The sequence below is a fragment of the Ursus arctos genome, unplaced genomic scaffold (assembly GCF_023065955.2).
Source record: "Ursus arctos isolate Adak ecotype North America unplaced genomic scaffold, UrsArc2.0 scaffold_13, whole genome shotgun sequence".
NCBI classification, from domain to species: domain Eukaryota; kingdom Metazoa; phylum Chordata; class Mammalia; order Carnivora; family Ursidae; genus Ursus; species Ursus arctos.
Window position 1 is genome coordinate 27,348,102 of NW_026622797.1, and position 24,420 is coordinate 27,372,521.

The 24,420-nt window shown below is 40.8% G+C and overlaps 1 protein-coding gene across 2 annotated transcripts; it reads left to right on the forward strand.

The window, feature by feature from the left end:
* The first annotated feature begins 761 nt into the window (after positions 1-761).
* On the forward strand, positions 762-19,313 carry MTFR2 (mitochondrial fission regulator 2). 2 transcript variants are annotated; one of them, XM_026504871.4, is made up of 7 exons: positions 762-7,106; positions 7,777-7,893; positions 12,027-12,131; positions 12,830-12,942; positions 13,548-13,783; positions 14,621-14,978; positions 18,916-19,313. In XM_026504871.4, exons 2-7 carry the CDS (start codon positions 7,831-7,833, stop codon positions 19,121-19,123), a joined length of 1,083 nt encoding a protein of 360 aa, XP_026360656.1. In that variant the 5' UTR covers positions 762-7,106; positions 7,777-7,830; the 3' UTR covers positions 19,124-19,313. The 2 variants fall into 2 exon arrangements, with proteins under 2 accessions (XP_026360656.1, XP_057167007.1); XM_057311024.1 differs by lacking the exon at positions 762-7,106 and adding an exon at positions 7,124-7,238.
* The last annotated feature ends 5,107 nt before the right edge of the window (positions 19,314-24,420 follow it).

The following is a 24,420-nucleotide window of genomic DNA, read 5'->3' on the forward strand; positions in this document are numbered from 1 at the left end:
TTTAAAATATTATTTACCATACATTAAGGGTTATCAAATATTATTGAAACCATTGTTAAGTCTGAATGTCAAGGGTCTAATTTCTAATTGTTCAGTTCATTGATGTAGGTACTAAAAATTAGGAGCCCATGTTAATGAGTTTTAAGTCAACAAGATTACTCAGTTTCTTAGAATCCAGGAATATATGGAAATTAGTTGTAATCCATTGTCTTCCTCAAGAGCCTTAGCGATTGTGTAGATTGATAAGCTGTTCTCCTTAGGTTTCTCAGATATTCAGTAATGATTAGTGTGTGTCAACTATGCAAATGAAGCCAAAGTTGTACATTTAATTAAGTCTTCTAGTTCTCTTTTATATTGGTATGTTACCTCTTAACTTTAGCCTTTAAAAATGGATCCCACTGGTTAAAAAAAGAACACAGGCATTAGGATGGTGCTTCACTACTAAGAATCTCAAATAATGTGCCTTATTTGTAATGATCTCTGCATAAGAAAAATATTTTTCCTACAGACATTTTAGCTGTTTTGCCACAGTGAACTGATTTCCTGCACTCTTAAAATGCGGAGATAGGGGCGCCTAGGTGGCTCGGTCATTAAGCGTCTGCCTTCAGTTTAGGGCCTAATCTCAGGGTCCTGGGATTGAGCCCCGCATTGGGCTCCCTGCTCTGCTGGGAGCCTGCTTCTTCCTCTCCCACTCCCCCTGCTTGTGTTCCTTCTCTCACTGTTTCTCTCTCTCTCTGTCAAATAAATAAAATCTTTAAAAAAAAAAAATGTGGAAGATAATCTTGATTCTTGCAAGTAGAAGAGGGTTGGTCTCCTAAGAATCAGAATCAGATTTTTCTTAGTAATGTCTTGGGGCTGCTCGACTTCTCGATGAGCACTCCTTTTAGTAAAAGTAGATGATAATTAAGTACACCTTAAAATTAGGTGACTTGGAAGGACTTCTCTTCTTGGTACTGTCATCGTAATTGGTGAATTTCATGGAATGTGTAAAGCCGCAGAAAAAGAATACTATTCTCATCTTCCAGAATAGTTGTTTATTTGCTACCTTATCTGGCCGTTGACTATGGAAGGTCATAATAATGTACCAAAAAGGGAAAACTTACAAATTTTTTATTAGGGTACATCTAAAGCTGCCTTGAGGGGAATGTTAAGTACACTTTGAATTTTTTGGAAGAAACTGAATATCATCACCAAATGTAAGCATGAAAAGAAAGTTATAATAAAATACCAAATTTAATTGGTTAATGTCGGTATATGGTTATAGTCTATGCATACATTTGGTGATAATACTCATATTTCAAAATCAAAGTGTTGTCTACTTTTAACCCGTATAATATTGTGGTAAAGATAGCTCAGCTGCTGCAGTAGACATCTAATTTGGACTCTTGACCCTTAAATTTCATCTGTTGTCATCTAAAGGGATGTTTTCCAGTTTTAAAATTAATGTCATTTTTAAGTTGAAACCCTTCAGTGTCTTCCCCTTGCCTAAACTGTTAGGCAAGATGAACAATGTGAGCTGGTTTTTTGCCTTTGTGCCTTACCCACTGTTGTTCACTTACCTATCTTAAAATCTTACACGCTGGCAAAAATTCCAAATTCTTTTTTTGTACTCATTGAATGTAGCACATTCTTTTAGGCTAGCAACTCATTCCATTTAAATGTCTTCCTTTCCCAGAATATATGTGTTTCGTTTTGAGCATTGTGCATTGTGTATGCCATACATAGTATAGGTATGAAATAAATGCTCCTTGAATGTATAGTGAAAGCATGATATAATTGTGTATGTATAGAGGTTTGACTGGTATTAGCCAATTTGTTTTATGGCTGTCACTAAAACCTAATACAGTCTAAGCTGCCTTAAAATGTGCTGAATAGAAGAGATTTCAGATTGTAGTGAATAGAGGAGTTAGATCATTAATCTTTTTATACATGGTTCATGTCACTCTTGTGTATTGTTTTGGAGTATCATGTTTTTAAGAGTAAACAATATGTTTAAAGGAAGAGGAACCAGGAGCTTGAGGTTTGAAATAGTGTCATGTGAATAAATTGGAAAAGGAATGTTTACTGTAGAGGAATGGTAACTGAGATGGGTTCTTGATGGAGAAGGTATGTTTACTGTAGTATAGAGTAATGATGACTGGGGTGGGTCCTTGATAGCAGTCCTCAAGTATTTAAAGGGTTTTCCCTTAAAAAAGGAAATAGAGTCAAATTCAAATTCCGTATGACCAGGAAGGACATTTTATATTACTTTGTCCTGCCTCATTTTAACATGTTCCATATTTAGAGGACAGAACCAGAACCATATAGGGTACATAGACTGTTATTGACTCAATGAGCTAATATTTGACAGCTAGGTTTTTTTTTTTTTTTAAGATTTTATTTATTTATTTGACAGAGAGACAGCCAGTGAGAGAGGGAACACAAGCAGGAGGAGTGGGAGGGGAAGATGTAGGCTCTCAGCGGAGCAGGGAGCCCGATGCGGGGCTTGATCCCAGGACCCTGGGATCACTCCCTGAGCCGAAGGCAGACACTTAATGACTGAGCCACCCAGGCGCCCCTAGGTTTTTTTTTTTTTTTTAATTTGTTTTATTTGAGAGAGATTGAGTGTGCGTGCGTGTGTATGAGCGGGGGAGGGGTAGAGGGAGAGAGAATTTCATGCAGGACCCCCCCCCCGCGCCCCCCCCCCCAGCATGGAGCCCCTTACCAGACTCAATCTCAGGACCCCTGAGATCATGACCTGAGCCGAAATCAAGAGTTAGATGCTTAACCTTAACCAAATGAGCAGCCCAGGTGCCCTGACAAGTAGAGCAGCTAGCTTGTGAAAAGCCAGTTTTCTGTTTAAAGAAGTACAGAGAATCTGGATCTCTTTGTCAGGAATGCTGTGCTGCCTGAACCTAAACTTTTTCCCTAGTGTTCTAGATTACGTAATTCAAGATTAAGAGTTCCCTTTTACTCTCAGGTGCTTGCTTTATTAAATTGTATCTTATCAGCTGAAGTTACCAGTGATAATTAAAAGGAAATACTGCATGTTGCTACATTTTTTCAGTGTTCTGATAGGAATGAGCTTAGATTGGTTTTTAAGACTGACGCCATACTCTTTATATATGTTAAATCTTTGGATGGCAAATAACTTGTTAGCTGTAAGATCATCCAAATCAGTCACTTGGAATTTTTATGATGTAGACTATTTTTATTCCTATTACTTGGGGCCATGACAGTATTGAAAATTATGAGTTGATAATTGGTAAAAATTGAAAAGGGCTAAATGCAAACCGTTGCACTGGTGTATAGCTGACTGACTGGGTGATCCAGAAGCAGAATAAGACTGGAAGGGCATCCTTTAACTATTTTTTCCTGTGTTCTAGGTTTTAACCAGCTCTTTTTAAGTGATTGACAAGAGTCAAGGCATATCTACTTGAGAACATATGATTGTATCAGGAAACAGGTTACAGAATCTATGAAGTCCTATGAATCTTCTAAAAAAAATGGAACCAGAAAAATCAAGCAGCAGTTCACCTTTATGCTTTTAGAGAGGTCTAGCTGTAGTAGACTATTTTTGTTCAAAATAGAATCAGTAGTTGTAGACACATAAGACCTTTGGATTCAAGTACTAAGCATAACTTAGATTTTCTTTTAATGAAATTATTTAAGGGTTCAGATAAAAAGAAATCCTGCTTTTAGGACTATAAATATTTAGATTTTATAATTTTAATATATCACTACAAGTAAATAGCAATTTATAGTGTACAGATATTACTGTAGTATTGATACATAGTAGACGTTGAAATACAGTTAGCAGGTCTTAACTGTTTTAACTATTTTAATTGTCCAAGACAAAATGAGATTTTCAGCAGAGTTTAATTTGAAATATTTTAATATCAAGGAAAATCTTGGTCTTAATTGCTCAAATATTTAAAATTTTTGAATAAATGTAAAGGTTTAATTTTAAAAGGTGTGTAATCTTTTAAATAGCACTGGTTGGTTTAAATGTACTGCTTTGGTACTACCCCTGAAAGGCTTCAATCACAGGCAGAACAGAAGGGAAAAGGGCCTAAGTATTTTTCTTTTTGAAATGCGATATTTAAATGAATTTTCTGGGTGGGTGCATCCCAATCTGGAGATCACATTTTCATGAGACCCTATGGTTAAGGTTGGAGAGGCTATTTCCTCCTTTGATAGAATGTTAACTTGTATTCTGTCCCACTACTTAAGATAATTATAGTAATTTGAATTCACCTATCACCAGAAACTTAAACTTGTGACACAGGCTAATGGGGTTCTGCTAGGCAGTTGGCAAGATTGAGTACACACATCTTTCTAGTCTTGGTCCAAACCAGCCCTTGGCCTCTCTCCTTTCGTTTATTCAGTGAAAAAGTATGCCTGGCATTGGGTGTAAAGATGAATAAAAAATTCTTGGTGTTGGGGATCCAGAACATAGCATGATGATTAACTATAGTGTATTAGTAGTCAGGAAAATGGAAAAATACATTTGGATGGCAAAACCAAATACCTATGAATAGCATTTTCAATTAAACTAGGTAATGAACCTCCAAATAGCAGATGGGGAAAACCACCAACCTGCCTGGTACTGGTTTCTGTGTGAATAGAAGGAAGAATTGAGGTAGCTTCTGAAAGACTTGAGAAAAGCAGAATCTCAAATTAGTCAACTGAAACTTGGACTTTTTGTCCTCTCCCTTGTGAATGCAAGGTATGCACAGTAAGGATTGGAGAGACTGGAGCGGTTTACCCCAATGAACTCTCAAACCAGACCTGTCAAGACAAAACCCCCTTTTAAGGACAGGACTCCCATACTGAGGAGAAAGTACTCAAGTGGAATCGTTGAATAGGGTAGAGGCAATAGAGAGGGCTTGGGTCAAACTGGGGGAAGGGAACTCAACCAGGAAAATCTTACAAATCACACCACCATATTTCTGAACATTACTCAAAAACAACAGAAAAGATAACTGTAAAGTTTAAGCTTTCCTGAGTCCTGTGTCCTTTTAAATGGCCAAGGAAATAATTTCATGTAAATGTGAGCAAGTGGAAAATATTAATGTCAAATCTCACTAAAGGTTATCAAGATGTAGTATGTATGAATGCTTAGTAAACATAAAATGGAGAAAGATCTCTGAAGAACGTGAGGGTTAAGTTGTCAGCAAAGCATTCATGGAGGGTGTAGCATTTGACATGGGCCCATGTTGCTACCTCAATCAGAATTGAATGTGAAGCTCTATCAATAGTGAAGGGTGGAGGCAGCTCTAGTGCTGGTAACTATTCTAATGTTTTCAAGGGAAGTGGTGTACTCACCCTGTTAGGTGCTGTTTGATATCACACTGGAAAGGGAAGAGGTTACAAGATCCACGAAAGGAAAAGACTAGGAACTTGAGAAAATTGTGACTTACTGATCGCATGCAGGGTTGTTGATCTATTTGCCGCCTTCTACATTGTCCAGCAGCCCTCTCCTGCCTTTACTTTCATCGGTATCTAGTTTGGACTGTTGAGATAGCCAGTTACTTAGTTACAAGTCATTTCTGTTGTCAGTTTCCTCTCATCCCATATCCAGTTATTTTATTCAAGTATTGATTGCCTATTGTATATACTAGGCACGCTAAGTGCTTTTTTATTTTATTTTTTTTAAAGTAAGTTCTACGCCCAAGGCGGAGCCCGAACTCATGACCCCTCATGAGATGAAGAGTTGCGTACTCCACTGACAGAGTCGGACTCGCGCCCCTCATATACTAGGCACTCTTCTAAAGCACTACAGAAACTGCATGGGTCAAAACAAAGTACCTGTTCTGGAGTTTACATTCTAGCTTGGCGATAGGGGGAGCAAAAATGTACATGGTGTGGTAAGTGCTATAAAGAAAAGAGTGGGGAGAGAGGCTATTAAAAAAACCCAAAACTCCACTAGAACGTAGTCTCCAGCAGGGAGACCTTACCGGTCTTGCCCATTATTGTGTTCCCCATGCTTGGAATAGTACCTGGCACATTGACAGACTTTCAGTATTGAATAAATGTGGGCCATAAAGAAATTAGTTTAAAAATGCCCTTATTATTATTATTTTTAAATGTAAGTCAGCAGCGGGCACAATTCACCTTGTCATGTCACTCCAGTGCATCCTTCCCTGAAATACGAAAAAAAGGAAGCTGTCGTCTCTTATGAAGCCAGTAATCCTAGATCAGAATTTTTAAAAAACTGGGGTATATAGCCTGATATGACTTAGTCCTCAAGCATTCTCGGCTAGGCCAGGTTAACATCCGGCCGGTATCTGGTAGCCTAGCTAACCAGAAGCGTTTGGTTAGTGAAAGCACTGCAAAGCTACACATCCCTCGAGGACTGTGTTTAAGCTTCTGCTAGTCCCATAAGCATATTAATAGATGTTCGCTGAATGAAATGGTTAAACAACAAATAGCGATTTCACGGCATGAGTACTTGGGGGAGCGGCCCCACTTAAGTTTTGGGTGTAGGGGACGACACACTTTCTCTGCGAACTGGCACGAACTTTGGATCGCAGGCCTGGCTCAAAACCCATAATGGCTCCAAAACGCTCCGCTGTAGACACCGGTAGTTTAGCTGGAGGAACCTAAAGACACGTCCTGCACGTGCGTCACCATCCCCACGCGAACCCGCTCCGCCCGGCAGCTGTCTGTAGACTTCTATTGGCTGCCTCGCGGAAGGCCCGCCCTCTAGAAGAAGCCCCAGGAAAAATCCCAGTTGCCGGTGCAAATAACCGTAACTAACCTGACGTCATTCCGCAGCCAATCACAAGCAGCAGTCTTCAGCCTTGTCCAATGAGATCGTTCACGGGCTTGGCCCGCGGAGTTTGATTTTCGTCCAGGAACGCGGAAGTTGCGACAGTCCTGGGGGCGAGCCGCAGGGTGGGTGGGAGAGGCGTGTTGGGGGTTGTGCCTCCTGTGGAGGTACCCGGGCTGAGCGAGGGGGTTCCAGTGCCCAGTCCCGGGTCGGTGGGGGGCGTCGTTACTGTTTGTGGCGTGCAAACCGAGCGCTCCTGTACCAGGACGTGTGCACTACGAGCTTCGCAGACTGAGGATTCGAGGCAGCTTGAAGTTCCGGTGGTGGCTCTGAGGCGCGACTTCAGAGGAGGGTGAGCAAGGCGACCATGCTGGGTTAGGAGAGCCTCTGAGGAGGCTTGCGACCAAAGCGAGTGATACGACGGGGCGCCAGTCTCGGCCTGTTACTCACTAGTTGGGTGACTAAGTCACGTCGTGTATCTGGGGTTTGTATTCCTTATCTTTGAAATGAGCGGGGAGGATGGATGGTACCCCGGTTCGTTTGTGAGATAGACCTGCTGTTCATTTGTTTAAGCCTCGAGTCGGCCCTCTACCTACTTTCTTTCAAGGGTGAGCTGAACTCATTCATCTCCTCAGCCCACTGCTTTCAGGAGAGCAGAGACTTCGCTATCGCAACTGACCTAAAGGCTTTCCTGCCAAGTGTCCAATCCATTGTTGGTTGATACTTATTAATGAAGTCTTAAACATCCTATGAACTTTTAATGCAATTTAACTGATAAATTGAAGTTTCCTTTATCAGCCCATCCCCACTTCTCCATTCCTCTCTTTCTCTTTGACTTCCTTCAAAATACTGCTGGCCAAAAGAAATTAGTTGATGGTGTAATGTGAAACGAAAGGATTCCTCCAGGTTACTTAATACTTTGGGGCATTCGGTTTTTGTTTTTTGTTGTTTTTTTTTGTTTGTTTGTTTTTGTGTGTTTTTTTTTGTCAAGAGTAATATTTTCTAAATTATTTTTCCTGAAGGTATCAAGAAACTGATAATGTTTCCTTGAATTCGCTTATGTATTTGTTTCATCAATGTCACTCATATTGAATATCTTAAGAGAAATGCTGGAATATTTTGGTGTTCCCATTGACCAGGTAAATGTCTTTAAATGGATTTGAATGAACATGTTGTATTTGTTGTTGGGTCTTATTTTGAAAATGGTTGTTATGCAAACATTTAATTTAAGGCGAAATTGTTACTTATTTTCAGGTGTAACGAAGGTGAATTTGCAATAGTATACCTTTGGTATTTTGAGTTAAAAAGGGGATAAGATTGGGGGCACCTGCTGGCTCAGTTGGTAGAGCATGCGACTTTTGATCTCTGGGTTGTGAGTCTGATCTCCACGTTGGAGGTAGAGTTTACTTTAAAAAAAAAAAAAAAAAAGAAGGTAAGATTATTAGGAACCTATTTACCGGATAGGTCAAATGCCAGCAAAAGGTGCAAATGCAGCAAAATATGGATATGACCTTCATAGATAAAGCATATTTTTGATTAGCTAGTGGTTTTATTTAAGGTAATTTAAGTTTGGTGTTTGGATATATAATGCAAGTTATAGCTCAACAAATTCAGCAAAAATCTCGAGAGAGGATGACTTAAGTCTGAGAATTATAAGCAAATCCAATTTTCTCTACTTAGGGAGCATTACTACATCTAAGACAATATGCTTGGTGCTGCAGGTGATACAGAGTAGCAATACATGGTTCTTGTATTCATGATGCTTAAAATATAATACAAGGAATAAGAAACATACAGACTAATACAAGATTGAATATAAGAAAGAATAGTTGGGTTTACAGAATGGGAAAATCATTGCTATTTGTTGTGAATTAGAGGAGAATAACAGTCAAGGATACTTTCAAGATTTTAAACAAAAGTAAGTTGAGGAGTGGTTATAAATTATAAAAAAGCAATTATATTATAAATATTATTATAAATGGGCAAATCAGTATGAAGAACTAGTTTGAGTAGGGAGATCAGGTGAGCCTGATGCTGTTGGATTATATAAATACAAATAACCTGCAGATCGTCAGATAAATGGTTCTAGAATGTAGGAAAAAGAGGTTATCTGCATTCTTTTGATATTTGAATTCATGGACTTTGACATAATGGAAGATGATACTGGATGTTACTGATGCATTTCGAATTTCAGAAATAGTGGGATCAAAGATAACTTGAGTAATAGTTGAAGATTTGCTTATCATTAGATTATTGATGCTTTTAGGGATTTCTGTAGGTGGAGAGTGGCAGCTGCCTTGTCTTTTGAAGAATGACCGAGGAATGAAGGTGGCATCAGCACCTTCTTTTGAAAAGTTTGTGAAAAGAGATCAAGAGTGAACATCAAGTTGAAATTTTGTTTTCTTTCCAGTGTTAGAGATAACTTCATGTTTGCAAGCATTGGGGAAGAACCTCATAGACAGGAAAATATTTAAGATCCAAGTGAAATAGTGAGTGAGTGAGCAGTGCCCTAGAGAAGGTAGTTGGACAAGGAATATAAATAAATAAGCCTTGGAAAGAAGATGGACAGTCCAGTAGGATAAAAGTGAGAAATGGTGGAGAGGTTTTGAATGGAGAGAAATGAAAATTGAGGTATGTCACCTTGGAGTTCTCAGTTTTCTCAGTTAAGAGCAAAGTCAGGGCCACTGGCAGGTAATAGAAATGGTGGCATTGGAGATTTCAGAGATTGGTGATTGCTTTGGGCAATACAGTAGAAAACAAAACATGTTCTGAAGGGGTTGCAGAATACCTGTGCAGAATACCCAGCTGAAGTCAGCATGGATTTGTAGTCTTTCTAAATATTGTTGTTTTGTAATTTCTCTTCTCCAGCTAAGAGTAGTTGGGGTAGTTTATCCATTAGTAATCTGAGAACACATAAAAAGGATGAAGAGTTTTTGATTGGTAATGAGCATATCACTGAAACAGTTGAAATTCTCTGCTTGATAGGAAAGTCACATCAGTAAAGTCAGAATGAGGGTGTTGGATCAGGAATAGAAGAAGGAAGGGAAAGCATCAGAATGGTGAAGATGGTCAATGGCAATGAAGGGATGAGAGAGAAGAACAGACATTTGTCAGGATGGAACTTGCAGGGTAAGACATGAAGGTACCATCCAAGTTAACCAACATTTGGGTGGCTATTTATGTGCAATGAGTAGCCCTCACCGTAGCAAAACCTCCAACCCTGTGGTTCTTAGGAAGGGTGTGCATATGAGTGGGCTATAGAACACTTTAAATATAACTGCTCAGGCTGGGGGAATTCTAGGTTAATAGGTCCTGTATACTCTAGGCTGTGCTAGTCAATATGGTAACCACTGGCCAGATGTCGTCATCAAGTAGTTGAAATATCTGAATTGAAATCTATCGTAGGTGTGACATATACAATGGATTGAAGACTTAGTGTGAAAAGAAGAATGTAAAATAATGCCATTATTTAAAAAATATTGATTACATGTTGAAATGATAATATATACATATTGAGTTAGATAAAATATATTAAGAAAATTAATTTCACCTCTTTCTACCTTTTCAGATGTAGCTACTAGAAAATTTATTTTATATATGTGGTTTGTGTTTTATTTCTTTTGGAAAGCACCTCCCGAGGTGATTGTAGTATACCTATGATTAAGAACTACTACTACCCTGTAGGATTGAAAAGCAATCTTTACCTGCAAAGACTTTATAATCTAATGGAGCAAACAGAAAACTGCAAATGAAACAAAGTTATATGTAGTTAAGTGTCCTATTGTATGGTACTTCTTGGAACTAGTTTAGGAATTCAGAACCTAGGAAGCTCCTGAGAGCAGAGAGAATCAAATTTGTAGAGGAATGTGAATCTGGCATTAGAAGACAGGTAAAAACGGGGCTCGAGTTAGAGCCAGGTCCTCTGGGCGCATGGGTAAGTGTTTGGCAGTTAGGATAATATTGGCTTGTTTTTGAGACGATGAGGAAAATCGCTTAACCCAAAAGAGCTTGTGTCCTTGGTAATGAATAGCAAGTGGGTAATTTAGTTGGACAGATAGAACAGGGCCAAGTGGCAGAGGACCTTTAAGGGTGAGTGGAGAATGAATACAGAATTCATGGAGGATGTTATGGAGACTGAATTGGCAGAAATAATGGAAGATTCTGAGGCTAGTTGATGGAATCACTATTTAATCTTAGACTCAGGTGTTTGGATGTAATCGGATACATACAGAACCCTTACTACTTAAAAAAAGCAGAGGACTGGCATTCTGTGCGCCAATGGCTTCTGGATCTTCCTCTCTAGCCCCAGTTTCTCTCAACTAGTCAAATGGCTTCGATTTGTACCTATCATGTATTCTGTCTGTTGGTGATTCCCAAATCCATCTAAATCCCAGATGTTTTTTTTCCTGAGTTCTAGAACTGAATATCCATTTGCTTATTGGATATTTCCAAGAAGATGCTGACAGGATGCTGCCTGTATCTGTTGCTTGTAATAAACTTTGTCCTTGCTTTGGGATCTGAGGAAAAATGAAAAGTCCAAGTTCTAATGCTTTTTAAAGAGAGAAAGTGCTTTCTTTGTGTTGAAATCTCTGCCAAGAGCAGAAATGTTATGTCATGTTTCTCGGGAGGTTCCTGTGTGAATAATTTATACTAGTCTGGAAAGCCCAAGCCAAAAGACAAGGTGGTATTGGAATTACAGTAGCACATTTCATTTCTAACATCTTTTTAAGAACTGACTTCTAGCAGATATGTTGCACTATAAGTAAAGAATTCTTAAATTGTCTAGTTCCTGATTATTCCCCTAAAGAGGATTAATTTATTCCTCTAAAGAGGATCTCACCTTTAAAGGGAATTAGATGAGTTTACTCTGTACTGCCCCATGCTTGAGAAACTGGAAGTGTCAATTTTTGATTGGGCCAAAAGATATGTTTAGCTGGGAGAAGGGGAGGCAGTTTTTCTGAATAAAGTTCCCAAAGGTATTTTGCCATTATCAGAAATAGAGCAAACATGAATTTGTGGTGCTTTCTTAAAAGACCTTTCTTCCTGGAATATTATATAGGTTAACTTGCATCCTTTTTTTCCCCTTTTTTTCTTTTTTTTTTTAAGACAAATATGAATAAAGTTTAATTCTTTGAAGAAAATACTTTGAATATGCCATTCTGTATTTTCTTTTTCAAAATAAGCGTTAGTGCATTTACATCTGCTTTTCTTCAGAGATATATAAACATGCTTTAACAGAGTACTTTTTAAACAACACTCTATGTATAAATAGGTTTTGCAGATTAGAGAAAATAAAGACTATGGATCAGCTCGGAGTATTGTTCGTATTATTGGGAAAATTCTTCCTCTAGAACCTTGTCCCAGGCCTAATTTTGAGGTAAGTCAGTCAACAGGCATTGTTTAAGTACTATGTATAAAATAATCCTAGGTACTACAGACAGAGTAGAACAAAAGAAGAAACGTTTCCTGCAAGCTAAAAACCTTTAGCTTATTCCTGGACACAAGTCATTTCTTGTATGTTTTTGTGTTTGTTTTCTCCTCCTCCTCCCCCTCCCCCTCCCCCTCCCCCTCCTTCGATTTTATTTATTCCTTTGAGAGAGAGGGAGAGAGTGCACAACCAGCGGGAGAGGCAGAGGGAGAAGCAGATTCCCCGCTGAGCAGGGAGCCAGATGTGGGACTCAATCCCAGGAACCTGGGATCATTACCTGAGCAAAGGCAGACACTTAACCATCTGAGCCACCCAGGCACCCCTTGTGTTTACTTCTTTAAGTAATTACATTCAAAGTTGGGCAGGTACAAAGCAACACCTGAGTAGCTTATTTTATTCTTCTAGTTTCTGTTTTATGATAGATGACATTAATCAGGGTAGAGAATATTGCTACATGTTTAGACTTTAGAATAACATTTTCCTCAGTTTAGTTTCTTGCTAACAGGTGCATGTTTAGTATTGAATATTCTTTTTCCTTTTCACTCTTGGATTTTTAATATATGTAATTTCCATGGGCATGCATGTGCCCTACCCCTACAGAGCTCTGACTTTTTTTTTTTTTTTTTTTTGCCTTTTTTCCCCTTTAGTTGATCCCACTGTTGAACTCTGTAGACTCTGGTAACTGTGGATCTGTAGTTCCATCTTTTGCTGATATTTTGTGTGTGGCAAATGATGAAGAAGCCAGTTATCTCAGATTTCGGTAATTTTATATACTTACTGTGGAAAATGGGGAATGGGGCTGTAATCTGAATTCTTGCACGTGTTAAAATTTGATCATACTAATTGAGCCTTTTGTCTGTCTCTACCGCTCTGCGTCTTACTAATATCTTCCTATTAAGGATGAGTGGGTGTCACTCATTTTTATTTCCCATTTCTCTTAATGCAGGCTTAGGAAGGAGTAATATTAAAAGGACGTCAGAATCAGTATGTCCATTTTTAGGAGAAAGCTGTTTCTGACACTAGATACTATATATATATTAAACCTAATAGGTAAAAACAGTTACAGGATAATTATTTTTGTTTTACTGTCTAAAAGCAAGATTTGTTCCTTCATTCACTTACCACTTACGGTTACCTATAACGGTTGTGTTCTAAATACTGAGAATACAAAGTTACATAAGATGTTGTGCTTGTCCTCAGCCATCCTAGAGACAATCATGGGATAAAGAGAGCTACTCTAATTTTTGTTTTTGTGTCTTTATTCCTCTTTGACTGAAAGAATTTATTGCTCTTGGGAAATTTCCCTCCGTTTCTCCCTTTCCCTCTCTCTCACTGTCATTGTCCATTTCTTCCTTCTACCCACAGAAATAGTATGTGGAAACCTGAAGAAGAGGAGAAAATGGAATTTTTCCATTCTTTGCAACCAGCTTGGAATCCATTGTCACCTGCTCTACGACAGAATAAGCGAATGAAAAGTGACGGGCCTGTAGGTGAAGCTGCATTTAAAAAGATAGCTGCCCTTGAAGAGGAGCTGACTTTTCTCCGCACCCAGATTGCTGCAATCGTGGGAAGGCGGGAACCGAGAACCAGTGCGCATGCGGGTGAGTCACGCGCCGGGTTTCGGTTCAGCCCGACCGGGCGGTGCCCAATCACTGTCTGATGCAGGCGCAGTCTGTGAGTGACGATCTGTAAATGTAGGATGTCCAGTAAATGTAGGATGTCGGGGCTGTGCGATTACTCTGCGTGGTGTTTATTGAGAGTACGTGAAGACACGTTTGTGGTGAGGGGGATGGCTTTGGTTCCAGCTACACTGCTGAAGATTGTGCTTTTGAATCAAAAAACCTGTTTTCCAAGGAAGCTTTTTCTGCCTCTTCGGAAAAGCATTGAAATTTATGAGGAAGGATGTATTAATTTGAAAGAAGAGCATGTGTTTATAGCTTGAAGTTATGGCTGCTGTCCTTCCACCAAATTCAGGTTGAATAATGTGTTCCAGAGGATCCTTTCTAAATGTTTAGGGATGTGACTTGTTTTAAATAATGCACACACGTAATATATACGTGTGTCTCTACACATCTATATACACGCATGTGTAATTCATATACAACATGAATATAGTATTGTATATTTATAATATATATATTACAAATATATATATTAATTACTGAAAAAGCACTTTTTATTTTTTTAAAATGCATTCTCACCCTTCCTCCCTTTAAAGGCCTACCACAGACAATCCTAATTGGATTAAAAATAAATTTATTCTTTGGTTTGACTGTTAAAAAAATTACTAAGCAGACGGGATTGCTTCTCCTTCCTGGCCACCCTATCATTATTTTAGTAACATTACAGAAATTGTTCCTGTTTCGGTTCTAATTAGTGGTATGTGTTATGTTGGAGAGAATTTTGCATGATTTTTCAAAAGATTACTTTGTTTTTAGGCTTCTTTGACTTGAGTGATGAGCCTAGCGGTTTGGAACAAAGAACGTCACCAGGGACTGCTGAAACGAGTGCCCAGCCAGATCCGTTTTCAAGTTCACTGCTTTTCCCTCCTCCCCCTCCTCTACCTCCTCCACTGCCCTCTCAGCTTTTTTCTCCACAGCCTGCGTGTTCTCCTCTCACACAGCCAGAATCTAATACGCGTGACTCAGATAATTCAGCAAATGGAATGAAAAAACAGCACCCAGGTGACAGTAAGACCAATTACAGTCATTCAAAAAACCAGGAAAATAAAGATGTTCCAAACATGTTGGATGTTCTAAAGGACATGAATAAGGTTAAGCTTCGTGCTATTGAACGGTATGTTATCATAACTTGAGAAATGAACCAAATTCTATTAATGATGTTTTAATAATTTATTATATTTATCAAAGTACACACAGACAAGTCTTCTCTCTTATTCCTCTTTACTCCAAACACCTCTCCCAGAAAAAATCATTTTCCATTTTTTTTACTCTTCCTTCTGATGTCTTATCTGTATTTTTGAAACAACATATTTCTTTTGCTGTTTCTTGATACTTTATTTCCCTTTGTGAAAACTCATGAGTGTGTTCTCCCAGCCATCCTATCCTCTTAACACGTACACACCTCTTGTTCCATCTTCCCAATATAATTAAATCCAGTCTTTACTTAAATCAGAATCAGAATTTACATCCTTATAACAGTAAACATTCACAGGTAAGCCATTTCTTATGCTATGATTACGTTTTGTTTGTTGAATAATTTTATTTTCTATGGCAGTTAATGTCTGAGTTTCTTTCTCTTTTTCTTTTTAAAATAAATCCCCTGTAGGCACCCTCTGTCCTGCTCCAGTCTCTGGTTCCTGCAAGTCTGCTGCACTGTGGCCATGCTGAGGATTTCCTTGGCCATCATCACGGGCATTCTCTACCCTCTCTCTTGTGTTGCCTCACCCATTTCCTGGGTGTCCTATCTTCCCATACCTTCCTGAGAAAGGATCTATAAAAAGGGGAGATTATTTTAAGACTTTGCATATCTGAAAATGTTACTATTTTATTCTTACAGTTCATTGCTAGTTCGGCTGGGTATACAGTGGCAGGAAATCATTTTTCTGCAGAATTTTGTAGACATCATTCCATTGATTTCTAGCTTCCAGTGTTCCTGTTCAGAAGCTGACATCATTCTCATTCCTGGCACCATGTCTGAAACCTGTTTCTTTATTCTTGAAGCACTTAAGATCTTCTCTTTTGTCCTGGCGTTCAGAAATTTCATGATGCCATGCCCTGGAGAGTTCCTTTTTTAATTTTTATGCTGGGCACTTGTGGACTCAGTCTTGAGTTTACGTTTCATTCAGTATGTAGACTTTTCCTCAGTCCCTGTTTTCAGGAAGGCAGCTCACTCCCACTATCTTTGCTTTCATCAGCTTTACAGCTTCCAGTGTTTTGTTGTGATTCTTACCCACTCTCTCCTAGTATCTTTGTCTTTGTGGATTACATCCTTTTCATTTCTTTACTCTCATTTTATTAGGATTGCACAGAGATCTGCCATGTTCATCTGGAAATCCCTCAATGTGGATTTTTTGTGAGAAAATAAGTATATTTTCTATGTAATAGTGTTGGGAAAGCTACACCCTTTCATTATTAACGAGGTTATGATTTGATCCTTGTGTGTAGCACCTGGTACAGAGAAAAATGTTATGGCTGGATGGGCACGCTTCTTCCAGCAAGAGGGCTGACTGTTATCACTGGGCCCAGTCAGTGTCAGATGGTTACTCCCTCTGTGACCATCACTGGAAACACAGCAGGGAGACCAGTAGACTCTCCCCTCCACACCCGTCTCTCATTTTTCTACAACTAACTTTGCATTAGACATTACTGCAGAATCAGATGAGACTTCCCCATCTTTACATTTACAAAGTCACTATCCATGTGCTCTGCCTTCTCTCTTGTTACTGTGAATGAAGTGTCACTGTTCATATCCAGGCTCTCCCCTGGGTCACTGGTTCCCCTTCTCTCTCATCTTCTCAAGGATTTTACTTAAAATTATTCCTTCTGTCTTCTACATCCTCAGATTTTCCTTCTTTACTTTATTCTCCTCACACCTGAGTGTTTTCTGTCTTCAAAACACATATATCCCTGCTATTATTGTTTCTCTGCTCCTCTTTCTGGTATAAATTCTTGTTGTCAATAGTTTGTTTGCATTTCTCACTGCCACCTTCTACCCACTGTCATATGGTCTTTGTTTCCATCATTCCACTGAAAACTGCTCTTTATCAAGGTCACTGGTGACTCTCTTGCTAAATATAATGGTCAATTCTTATTGTTCCTCCTCCCTGATGTCTTGGGTAGTATTTGTATGGTCTGTGGTTCCCTCCTCCTTGGAACACTTTCTTCCCTGGGCTTCAAGGAAATCACACTTTGTTTTCCTCTTACTTCACACCTATTCCTTACTCCTTTGCTTACTCTTCCTTCTGGCCCTGGTGTCTACATGTTGGCATGTGCAAGGCTCAGACCTCAGTCCCCTTCTCTCTGTATCCACATTGTTTCCTTTGGTCCTCTCACTGAGGCCTGTGGCTGTCTATACCAGTGATAGGCTAATGGCCTTCACATTTATTTTTCTATCCCTGATCTTGCTCCTCTGCACCCCATGCCTTCTTGATGAAATGCCTGCCTGACATCATTTGCCTGTCTCACAGGTGTCTCAGGCTTCACATGTCCAAAACAGAACTCTTCCTTCCTACCTGTCTACTTCCTCCACCTTGAAAACCTGTTCTGCCCCAAGTCTTTTGCATCTCAGTAAATGGCAACACCACCACTCAGTTGTTCATCACCAAGTTGTCTGTTCAGTCCAGACATCTAGAATCATCTTTTTCCTTTCCTTCCCATTTCCTTCCTATCAGCATACAGCTCACATGTGTATACCCTCATGATCTAGCTGCCTCCCCCGATCTCAGCCACCATCTCTAGCTTGGGCTTCCGCAGTAGCCTCCTGACTGCTCTCTCTGCGGTCTCGCCTTGTCTTTTCTCCGTATAGTAATCAGGGTGACCCTTTAAAAATGGAAGGCCAGCAGCATTTGGCTGGCTCAGTTGGTGGAGCGTGTGACTCTTGATTTTGGGGTTGTAAGTTCGATCCCCATGCTGAGTGTAGAGATTACTTAAAAATATAATCTTTGAAAACAAAAAAGACAAATAATACTTAAAGTTCGATCTGGCCTTCCCTGCTTAAAACCCTTTGGTGGTTTTCCATTGTGCTTAGAATATAATCCAGACACCTTCCTGTGGCCTCTTAAGTCCCCCCAGGATCCAGCCCTTGCTCTGTCTCTGCCCTCGTGACCTACTTCCCATGTCACTCTGCGCTCCAGGTGCCTATTTTTCCTTTTTCTCACACATGCCAAGCTGCTTCCTGATGCATCCACTGGATGTTTACACTAACACTGACTCGAAGTCATTTGTAGAGAGGATGCCATCTCCTTAAAGAAGCTTTCCCTGGTCAGGCGCCTGGGTGGCTCAGTTGGTTAAGTGACTGCTTTCAGCTTGGGTCATGGTCCTGGGTCCTGGGATCGAGTCCCACATTAGGCTCCCCCTGCTCTGTGGGGAGCCTGCTTCTCCCTCTCCCTCTACCTTCCGCTCCCCCTGCCTGTGCTCCCTCTCTGTCAAATAAATAAAATCTTAAAAAAAAAAATTAAAAAAAAAAAAAGCTTTTCCTGGTCATCTCATCTAAGGTGCTGTTGTCCCAGTCACTGTCACATTATCTACTCAATTTTATTCATAACATGCATTGCTGTCTGCAGTGATCTCACTTGTTCATTAATGATTTCCTGTCACCAGAATGTTCCGCGGGGGTAAGATACAGCTCTACTCTCAAAGTGTAAAATGGAGCCCGGTATGATAGTGGGCATTAAGTGAAGACTGAATGAACAATTGGCCTAATAGCTTTCTTTTCATGAATTTGATAGTCCCCTTAAAATTTCTTAAATATTTCTTTAAATTTTCCACTGGAAAATTAGAATATTAAGAAAAAAAGATCTTCAGTACAGCAAGGCATTTGATAATCTCAGGTCGAAACAAGGTTGTGGTGGAGCCCCACCCACATGGTTTCTTGGTTTTCTGATTCCTAATTCACTGTGTCTTCCAGATTCCTTATTCTTTGGCAAAAATTTTCAATCTCTTGAAGAATAATTAGATTGTAATGTATTATGCTTATATTTTTGGTATCTTTGTCAACTAGGAGCTTAAATTACACAAAGCTTTAATTAAATTTTTTTTTTTTTTTTAAATAGGTCACCTGGAGGTAGACCCATCCATAAGAGGAAAAGGCAAGATTCACATTGGGATCCAGTGTCTTTAATATCCCATGCACTTAAGCAGAAGTTTGCATTCCAAGAAGATGATTCCTTTGAGAAAGAAAATAGGTCTTGGGAATCTTCTCCATTTTCTAGTCCAGAAACTGCAAGAGTGAGCTATAATAACGTAAAGTTAATGTTTTAATTTTTCTAAAGTGTATTGTTCATGATCTATCTTTGCCTGCAGGTTCTCTTCAAGTACTTGCACGGAATGGGCCACACCGTTGTTTGCTGGTACCGCTCATGGTTCTGTTGTTTCTGTTCACTTTCACATGTTCCTTTTAGCGTTTAGCTTGCTATGAGGATTTTTGAAATAAAACACTTGATTTGAAAAATACTTGTGCATGAGTTTGTCAGGGTTTCTCCTGACAGGAGCTAACTTGATGTTGCTGTCCGCCGTTGGAACGGGGTGTCTGAAACTTGGCGAGACCAGAGAAGAATGTGGCAGATTCAACCTCACCAGAGTTAAACGAATACTCCAATATTTTTCTCAAATATAAAGACTGGGTTATCTAGTTAAATAGAATGTTAACAGTGCTTTTCAAAAAGCAACTGGGATCATAATTATCTTCAATGACCATGCTTCTTGGCTGTTTAAAAGGACACTTAACTGTCTTTCAAACACGTGACCCTTGAGATGGCTTCTTTTTGGAAGTCTTTTTTCTTTAATTCAGACATTACTTTGGGGGGTGGTTTTCCCATCTCACGGTGTCCTTGAGGTTGTTGTACATATGAGTAAATAAGCCTTGGGAGCCGGAGGAGCGAGAGGGAGGGAAGTGTCCCCGGGAGGCGCACAGCCCTGAGGAGCCGGGCCGCAGCAGGACGGGATGGAGTGGCTCCCGGGGTGGATCAGAGCGGGAGGAGCCGTCCCACTCTCTGATGTTAGCGTGCCCGCTCTGGAAATTCGTAACTCTGAGAAGGCAAAAAAGTATAGTTTACTTTAGAATTATTACAATCAAAGCAAAAATGTACCTAAAAATAAACGTTTAACATTTGTGTAGAAATGTCTAACTTGAGTCCTCTTTTGCTTCCCTCATTTGATCTTCAAAGCAATATCCTAAAAATAGATAAATGTAAAAATAAGTATTGGGGTGCTTGGGTGGCTCAGGGGGTTAAGTGTCTGACTTCGGCTCAGGTGATGATCCCAGGATCCTGGGATCGAGTCCCGCATCGGTCTCCCTGCTCAGCGGGGAGTCTGTTTCTCCCGCTCCCACTCCTCCTGCTCGTGCTCTCTCGCTCTGTAAAATAAATAAAATCTTTAAAAAAAAGTATTACTGCCTCACGCCTCAGGAGGTGGGCCTCAGAGTACCAAAGTAACCCCACATCGAGTTGGCAGAGCAGAGACCGGAGCTTGGTTTATTAACATTGTAGGGTGTCTGAAAACCTTCAGTCACTACGAGAGTCACTCGTGGGACCCACTTCCCAGTGATGGTGGACGAATGAGGAATTGTCTTACACTGCTCACTCTTCAGCATTTTATCTTCAACCACCTACATGCACGGGGATATATTAGTGCAGGGGTCTAAAGAGTCTTGACGTAAGAACACCTGTCTCTGTTCTTGGAAGATCCAGCAGTTAGTTAACTGGCTACTGATGATAGGTGTATGGATTTCTCTTTCCATGTACATTAGTGTTATTAAAAGCTGAATACATGCTTTGATTTTCCTAAGAGAAGTAGTAAACGACTTAATGTGTCTCATTAGGGAGCAGTAGGGTCTCAATAGAGGGTAACAGGGATCATTTTAATGGATTAAAAAATTAAACAATGTATTGTACTCAGCAAATGATAGTGTATTTGGATTTTTAAAAACAATTTTTTAAAAAGTATTTATTTGACAGAGAACACAAGTAGGCAATGTGGCAGGCAGGAGAGGGAGAAGCAGGCTCCCCACTGAGCAGAGGCTACTGTGGGGCTCCATCCCAGGACCCTGGGATCATGACCTGAGTCAAAGGCGGACGCTTAACCGACTGAGCCACCCAGACGCCCCTTAAAAAAACAATGTCTTAAAACAATTATGACTTCTTAATTTAAAAAGTTTTTTCAGTCTTTTAAAAATTGGTAGTGATCTGGTTTACTTGGCCTCCAGGGACTTAGAGATTTTCAAAGAATATAAAGTATCATTTTTTTATCAGAATTGTTAAAGTTTGGGGACACCTGGTTGACTCAGTTGGTTAAGCGTCTGCCTTCGGCTCAGGTCATGATCCCGGGGTCTTGGGATCGAGTTCCTCATTGGGCTTCTTGCTCGGCGGGGAGCCTGCTTCTCCCTCTGCCTGCGGCTCCCCCTGCTTGTGCGCTCGCTCTGTCTCTCTAACAAATAAATAAAATCTTAAAAAAAAAAAAAGGTTAAAGTTGGAATCATATAGATTGAGTCTCCTAAAAATCCTTCCCAAGGTGATCAAGAATTATTCTTAGAAATTGATTTTGATTGTTAGAAGTAGAAATACTTAAAGAATCTTGATAAAGTTTGCCTACTTCTATGTAAATATGAATGCCTGTCCTTTTATTTTCTTTGCTCTTGTTTACATTTATACTCTGTACTTTTGTAAATAAATGTGCTTTTTGAACTTGGTTATTTTTTGTAGCAAATCAAATTCATGTTTTCTCCTTACTGCTTCCTAAGTTTGAACGCATTTATTTTTTTGGAGAGTTCTGTAGGGAGAGCACCTGGGGTAATACAGGTGAAACACACATAGGGTTAGAAGAGTTATTTCGTCCCTCTTCGCCCATATACTAATGTCATGTGGAAATTTACGTGTTCCCTAGATTCTTCAGCCTCGGTGACAGCTGGGGAGCTTAGGTTCCATTTTAGTGGACTCAACACCCACCCGTTTTGCCAGACTCTTCCCCTTTCACAACAGCCCACGGTTTTCTTGCTGTGCTAGAGAGTTGGTTGCTTGGCTCACCTTTATTTCCAACCCTTTTCTCCCCAACCACCTTCCAGTTAGTACTGGCCATCCAGCAGCCATCTTGTGACCACGAAGAGCAGGCTTCAGATCAGAGATGTGAACCCTGATGTCACAGAGCTGTGGGGTTGATACCCCCTACAGCTACCTGCGGAATTGTTGTTTGAGAGAGAGAAACAAGAAACACAGGCCTTCTGGGTTTTCCACTACTTGCAGCCCCAAACATTCATAATGACACAGCACGTTTAAGAGTTAGCGTTGATACCTGCCTGCTATTCCTTCTGTGTCGTTTTCCGATATTTCTTATCTGTTTATCAACTCTGTTCTTGCTGTTGTCCCACTTGTATATCCCCCCCCCAGCCTTTTCTCCTCCATTGTCCTTGTAATTAGAGGTTTCCTCCATCTGAAATAACTGCTTTTTAATCTACAAGGGAGTCTTGCATTTTCAGTTTGATAGTTTCCTTATTCATAGGTGTATAATGAATAATCCTTCCTTAACAACCAGGAGAAAGCTCTGGAAGATGCCATCCTCTGCCAAGTAAAGTAGGTTTCTTGACTTCACGTCGATTTTATGGGGGGCTTTTCTGTTCAACGTTAGAATGAATTTCCTTCTAGCCCAAAGCTCATTTCAGCGCAACGATGCATGGGGATTGAGTTGGCCTTGGGCTCCCCTGTGTTTAGAAGCATGACCTCTGGTGCCCTGAGAGATGTGACCACATGCCCTGATGTTCTTCAGGAAGCCTCCCGAAGGGCCCAGGCTCAGGCCCCTGGCGACTGTGGAGCTCCTGAGGCTCAGGGACTCCGTGTGGGCCTTCATGGGCCTGTACACGCATGATCTGATACCAAATGTTATTTATAAAATCAAAGTGCTATGAATGCTGAAACTCTCTTCTTACAAGCTCTGGAAATGCTAGCTTAATTTTCTGACTCCGAAACAGTGTTCTCCCACTTGCCCTACAAGATTCTCTCTCTCCGGCTTCCTCAGATGCCTTCAACCAGGTTGCATTCTTCCCAACTGGCTGCTAGTTAATCCCTATAAACTAAGGTGTTTGAGCAAGGGTATTTGATGAAGGATTCTAATATGGGAAATGAACGAGTGTTGGTTTTATAATTGAGACCACAAGAAGTGACAGCTCAGAACCTTGACTAGCTGAGTCATGCCTATGAGGACGGGGGTGGGTGTCGAGGCAGCGAGGGGGAGAGGCTTCCTGGGTCGTGCCACAACGTCTGGGGCCCCAAATCAAAAGCAGTGGCATGGGACCATTTCTAGGGAGGGGGTATTTTACAATGAGATTGTATTTGTGCTTTAATTATGAAATTTGAATAGGAATTAGGTTGGGGGAGATGCAGCCATTTATATGATAGCAACGGGGAAAGGATTTTTAAACAGGTTTTGCTGGATGAATAACACAGACCCTCAGACTGGAGAGGTTGGGTATGCAATTGGATTTGACTCGAACTGAAAACAAAAACAACACTGAGCAGGGGCATGAAGTGTAAGATTTTTGTATCAGAAAAGGGTTGCGGTTGCAAGGGGGGGGTTCTCTGGGAAGCCGACTCGGATGGAGACTCCTGTGTAGGAAGTCCGTCTGGGTGGTCTCTGGGTAAGACCCCGCGAGGGAGGAGGCAGGAGTTGCGGAAGCCCAGGGGCGAGGGTCTCCACCAGCGCCCGGCAGAGCCCAAAGGGAGCGCTGACTCTGGGGAGCCCTTCGGCGTTGTCTTCGTTGATCCTTGATCCGAGGCGGCAGCATCTTTATACTTCGACATGGACCGCATGCTGGGATCTCAGAGGGCAGGGACTTGAGCAGGCGGCCGTCTTCAGCACTTTCCGCCGAGGCGTGTCAGTCCTAAGACAGATGGCAGTGGTGCCCTGAGTCCATCGCAGGACACGTGGGTTCCAGGGTGGCGCAGGACCCGCCCCGCCTGCCACGGCCGTCGGCTCCCGTGGCTCTGCTCGCCCAGGACTCTTTCCACCAGGCCAGTCCTTACACTTACTTCCAAGGGAAAGAGTCGCATTTTAAAAATTCGGGGGTGAGGAGGGGTAGATAGCCTTTCTGTGGCTAACCTGTGGTTGGCCAGTCACAGCTTTGGCCTTTTCGTGGAAATTACTTCTGTTGACAAGGGCTCAGAAGCATTAGGCGGTTATCCCATCTTGTTGCTTGGGGCACCGATGGGAGGAGTGCTGGAAACGTGCCAGGAGAACCGTCTTATCACCTGCCTGGGCCCCACGCTCCTCAACTGGAAAATGAGGAGGCTAAATGGAGCGAGCCCGAGGTCCAACGTGCATATTAACATTCTAGGACTTGCCTGCTCCCGCGGAAAGAGACGTAATCGTAGCTCGACTTGGTGGCCGCGTAGTTTCTGTACTCTGTGCTACATGTTCTTCCCTGGGAGATGTGGTCTTGGGTTGGACACAGTGAGGAGGTGGCCTGTGGATCCCTGAGATCTTCTGTTACACTGTGCTGGGGAGTGGGCTGTAATGTGCCTTCTCGGTGACGGCAGTGGCTCTCATTTTTAGTGGCAGTTACCATACATAGA